The sequence below is a fragment of the Triticum aestivum genome, chromosome 4B, assembly GCF_018294505.1.
Source record: "Triticum aestivum cultivar Chinese Spring chromosome 4B, IWGSC CS RefSeq v2.1, whole genome shotgun sequence".
Lineage (NCBI taxonomy): Eukaryota > Viridiplantae > Streptophyta > Magnoliopsida > Poales > Poaceae > Triticum > Triticum aestivum.
In genome coordinates this window covers 891,834-897,634 of record NC_057804.1, presented here as the reverse complement: position 1 = coordinate 897,634, position 5,801 = coordinate 891,834, and the positions used below count along the sequence as shown (strand labels likewise).

Sequence of the window (5,801 nt, the reverse complement as noted above, 5' to 3'; positions counted from 1 at the left end):
TCGCAACGATGCCTTCTTTGGTGCTCCTATATATATTGCTTACTGGCGGCGGCCAAAAACACACGAAAAAAATCAAACTAGGGTTTTGCCTCCTCTCTCTACGCGTTGACGCTGTAGTCTACTCCACCCCAAACTTCATCTTGCACCGGCAAGCCAGATAGCAGGTCTCCAAAATCTCTCGCTCTTGTGATCCCGCGCTGTGAGAGGGTGAATTAGGTTTCTGAAGAGCGCTTTGCGCGACTGCTCGTCGTCCGTCACCACGTGTTGTCTTCCTTCCAAGTCAGGTGACGCTACTCATCGTCGTGTCCAGTGCCGTTTGCATCAAAGGTGACCAACATCATTAGCAACAACATCGTACCAACAGCAATGGAGGCACCTACAAATGATTAGTACGTGCGCCATAATCTGATCCAATCTTTTACTATGTGTTTTCTATTGCATGTTGGACGATGATGTTTATGTTGTTTCGTACTAGGTATAATATGTTTGGTACATGCATGCTAGTAGTTGTGTTTAGTCATGAATTATTTACTGAAATTACTCATTAACTTGCCTAATATTTCAACACTCATATTTTGGCATCACCTCTGCTGTGAAGATGAAGTGCAGGATATCATCATTAGACAATAAGCAGATGCTTGAAGATGGAATGGATTCATGGATCTTTGACATTCATCATTAGTGCCTAATCAACAGCTAGGAAAAGCTCAATCATTAGTGCCAAACCTACCCCACCTGTAAGCCACAGCCCAGCAAAGCAAGCAAGCAGCTGGAACAGAGCAAAGCAGAGCATTTCTTTTCTTTACGAGGGAAGAGAGCAAAGCAGAGCATAGTGACAGTGGTAGTGGTAGGTGGGCAGTGAGAGAGAGGAGCCATTGTAGAATGTAGATCAGATCGAGCAACCATCCAATCCAAAAAAGAGATCCATGGCGGAAGCGGCGGGAGTGCGCGTGCTGGACCGCCTCCGCGTGCCGCCGGCGCCGCCCTGCCCCTCCGCGGACCTCCCCATCACCTTCTTCGACGCCGCCTGGCTCTTCACCGGCCCCGTCCAGCGCCTCTTCTTCTACCGCCACGCGAACCCGTCCGCCGCGCTCCCGCTGCTCGCCGCCTCCCTGCCGCACGCGCTCGCCCGCTTCCCCCCGCTCGCCGGCACCATCAGCCCCGCCGCCCGCCGCCTCTCCTACTCCACCGCCCACGACGCGCTCCACCTCGTCCTCGCCGAGTCCACGGCCCCGGACGACTTCGACCGGTTCGTCGCCGCCGGGCCCCGGGACCTGAGCCTGTTGCGCCCGCTCGTGCCCGCGCTGCCCCCGCCCGGAAAGGACGGGGCTTTCGCGCTCGCCGCCCTGCAGGCCACCGTGTTCCCCGGCCGCGGGGTCTGCGTCGGCGTCTCCGTCCACCACGCCGCCTGCGACGACGCCTCCGCCACGCTCTTCGTCCGGACCTGGGCCGCCGCGTGCCGCCTCGGGGCGCCCCTCGACGGTGCCGATCATTCCGAAGCCGTGCCGCCGCCGCCCGTGCTCGACCGCTCCCTCGTCGCCGACCCCGACGACCTGCTCGGCAAGACGCTCGCCGGGATGAGCCGCCTCGCGTCCGGACCTCCGCCTCCGCCCCCGCAAGCGCAGGGGCCTCCGCCTCCGTCTCCGGTGATCGCGTCCTTCGCGCTGACGCGCGACCAGATCGACGGGATCAAGGACGCGGCCGCGGCGCAGGGCGCACCGCACATGTCGTCGTTCGTGGCGGCGTCGGCGCTGGCGTGGGTGTGCCTGCTGCGGAGCCGGTCCGCGGGCGTCGAAGGCGCGGCGCGCAGCCACATGCTATTCTCGGCGGAGTGCCGGTCGAGGCTGTCGCCGCCGCTCCCGGCCGAGTACTTCGGCAACTGCCTGCGGCCGTGCTTCGTGGAGGCCGCGACGTCGGACCTGATGACGACCGACGACGCGGGCGGCGTGGCGGTGGCTGCTGCGGCCATCGGGGCGGCGATCAGGGAGATGGAGCGGGGCGTGCTGGAGGGCGCGGAGGGTTGGCTGGGACAGGTGATGTCGGTGCTGCCGCAGCGGCCCATGTCGGTGGGCGGGTCGCCGCGGCACGGCGTGTACGAGGGCACGGACTTCGGGTGGGGGAAGCCGTGCAGGGTGGACATGGTGTCCATCGAGATGACCCCCGGCACGGTGTCCCTGGCCGAGAGCCCCGACGGCCTGGGCGGCGTCGAGGTCGGCGTGGTGCTGCCGCCGGACGCCATGGAAGCTTTCGCCTCCTGCTTCGCCGAGCTCCTCAACAACAAGAAGAGCGTGTGACTGACATCGCCCGTGTGTCCGTGTGTGTGTGGTGACCACGAGCTGGCTTTTGCTCTTGTGAAGTTGTGATGATATGTCAAATTTGAAATGGGATTATATGTATGGAAGTATGTTATTTTCATCTTCACTGAATTTTCATTGAATTTCAACCAAGTAATAAGTTGGTGTGTGATGTGTGCAAACGTAGAGGTTCATTCAGAGCATCTCCATCAGGCGCTCAAAAAAAGCTCCGCGCACTAAAAAGTTTTTTTTTGCGCCGAACAGCTCCAGCAGAAGCTGTAGTGCTAAAAGTTTTTTAAAAGTTTTTGGACGCGCGCTGAAAAACGCTATCGCGTGCAGCATATTTTGAGCTTCGGATTGGGCGCGCTTCATAATTTACACTGTGTTTTATGCACGCTTTTGGACTTCTGCTAAAGCAATGTTGGGTCCGGCGCACTAAAAGTGCTACAATGATGGGCTGGAACTATTTTAGGACGCAAAATTTTTATGCATCTGTTGGAGAACACCGGTGTAGTACCAGTTCATTCATCACCGGTGAAGTCAGCAAGCAAGGTTCTGAAAATGACAGTCAATTCACTCATTAAACCCATTAAGCGAGAAACAAAGGGAAATCAAAATCAGTTGCACTATTCCGTCACCTCTACTCTGTGATGCGTTTCTATCCTCAAGATGCGTCAATGGGTGCTTTGATTTATTGATGAGTGTTGCTAAGGGGCTTAACGAAAGATGGGAATCCTCAAGATGATCGTATTTCTTCGGTTTAGCTATAAAATGCTATTAATTGCCTTCGGCTCCTAGGTGCATATGCACCCAATGTCGAAATACACATTTCGAGATGTTGAAAAATTCGGAACAAAAACCCCGCGTGTATATCCGGACATTTTATGTGCGTGCACAAGGTTTCAGTGAAAAACGGCGTTTTTTGTGGCTTGTGTAAAAAAGACATTTTCTGATGCTTCATTCTAACTATTCACGAGGCATTTCTTTATCTTTTTTACACAAGCCATAAAAAACGTCATTTTCCACCGAAACCTTGTGAACGCACATAAAATGTCCGGATATACACGTAAGATTTTTCTTCCGAATTTGTTAACTTTTTGAAATGTGTATTTTGACAATGGGTGCATATGCACCTAGGTGCCAAAACGCTGCTCTCGCTCGCTTCCTACTTCCGCGACCTAAAAAACAAGAAGAGCATCTGAGTGGCATCACATTTACCATGGAAGTAGGCTTGCTCTCCTGATGCTTGTATTGTGCTGTCACTGTGTCAAATTTGAAATGGGATCATCTGTAGTATGTTGTTTTCAAATTCAGTGGATTTTCGTCGAACTGCAACTAATCGCAATTCACTTGACTGATTGCGTTTCAAACATTTGGGGTGATATGTGCAAACGTAAGGGAGAGGTGTACAACATGCGGGCAATGCATCGCCAGTGAAGCAAGGTTGAAAGTGTGAGTGAGTCAACTCACTAATTGCGTTCCAAAAGCAAGCAGACCTCAAATGTTTGTCTGCTAGTTAAGACAAGTCTTTTAAGGCTGGTCATAGTGCGGAGTATCATACACAAGCATATGATACTACTGTTTGATACTATATCTATAGTGCATAGTATTATAGGTTAGTAGTATCATATGTGGTCTTATTTATTGCCATGCATGACACATATAGCATAACATTAATTATGATATGGTATCTACCTATGTTATTATAACTCTCTCTCTTCCTCTCTTCTTTAATTCTTTGCCAGATAAGCATGTTTGTGAGTCACAAGTGCATGATAGCACTTATGTTACCCCCACTATGGCCAACCTAACACACAATTACTCTACTCGAAAGTGATGTCACTGCTTTCATAACTGAAAAAAACACCCCCTCCTTGTTAATCGTTCATGGCAATCAAAGAGGCTTCATAAAGGGAAGAAATATTGCGGAAAACTTTATTTATAGAGCAGACCTTCACAGTTGTTGCGATGCGCGTAAACTATTACTATGCTCCTAAAGCTTGATTTCAAAAAAGCCTTTGGTTCCATTCTGGGAATCCCTTCTTAACATCCCTATTGCGCTCTTGGATTTAAACCCTCCTCTCCTCTACCAAAACAGTGGTATTACTTAAGGCAATCCCAATACTATTATAGCGTCAACGAACTTTAAGCGTGTGGATCCTAAGGGTTCGAGAACTATGTAGACATGACCAAGACACCTCTCCGGTCAATAACTCCTTAGTCATTTGCTTGCAAGCTTATGAGTGGATTACCGAGAGGGCCCAGAGATACCTCTCCGATACTCGGAGTGACAAATCGTAATCTCAATCTATGCCAACTCAACAAACGTCTTCGAAGATACCTGTAGAGCATCTTTATGATCTCCCAGCTACGTTGTGACGTTTGATAGCACACAAGGTATTCCTCCGGTATCCGGGAGTTGCATAATCTCATAATCAAAGAAATATGTATTTGACATGAAGAAAGCAATAACAATAAAATTGAACGATCATAATACTAAGCTAACGGATGGGTCTTGTCCATCACATCATTCTCCTAATGATGTGATCCCATTATTAAATGAAAACACATGTCCATGGTTAGGAAACCTTAACCATCTTTGATCAACGAGCTTGTCTAGTAGAGGCTTACTAGGGACACGGTGTTTGTTTATGTATTCACACATGTATTTAAGTTTCCGATCAATACAATTGTAGCATGAATAATAAACTTTTATCATGAATAAGGAAATATAAAGTAACAACTTTATTATTGCTCTACTACATATTTCCATCATGTACAGACATCGTCTCGGAACACTGGAGACCAAAAGGTCGAACGTGAGTCATATAGTAGATATGATCAACATAGAGATGTTCACCATTGAAGACTATCCCATTTCACGTGATGATCAGACATGAGTTAGTTGATTTGGACCACATATCACATATACAATTTGAGGGATGTTGATTTAAGTGGGAGTTCGTTAGTATAGATGAGCTTGCGAATTTATTCAAGGGAGCTCGTCGCCGCTTCGAGCTATGAAAGATATCCGCATGTCGGGAAGGCGCTCGAGAAGCCTAGGCCATGGTGAAAACGCAGTATACCAAGCTTGATCCGAATCATATGCCCCGGGTCGGACCTCGGGGACCAGATGGACAAGAAATTCTTGTTAGCTTAGTGTACGACCAAGTGAAAACATCAGCTAGGTTTTCTCAACAGGATTGTAAACTAGACAACCTACTAGAGGATCTAGAGGAAGAAGAAGTTTTTGAGTCTAAGTAATAATGTACTTTATCAACAAACTTTTCTCCAGCCAAATTATAAAACGATTGTCATGGCAGACTTCATGCTTCGACCTCCATAACCTGAGGTTTGGAGTGTTTCCGGATATTTTAAACCATTGGTAAACACCAAGGTATGTTCGGAAACTAGGCAATCCGGTCATAGTTTCTTGAACAGACAAGTTGTATTCGGGGAGTTATGTTATATTACATTTGATCGTAAGAAACATCTTCCAGAGCGAAT

The 5,801-nt window shown here is 49.0% G+C and overlaps 1 protein-coding gene across 1 annotated transcript; it reads left to right on the top strand.

Moving 5' to 3' along the window:
- The first annotated feature begins 689 nt into the window (after nt 1-689).
- Nucleotides 690-2,454, top strand: LOC123090466 (malonyl-coenzyme:anthocyanin 5-O-glucoside-6'''-O-malonyltransferase). The gene has a single exon (XM_044511762.1). It carries the CDS (start codon nt 927-929, stop codon nt 2,292-2,294), a length of 1,368 nt encoding a protein of 455 aa, XP_044367697.1. The 5' UTR covers nt 690-926; the 3' UTR covers nt 2,295-2,454.
- Nucleotides 2,455-5,801: the final 3,347 nt, after the last annotated feature.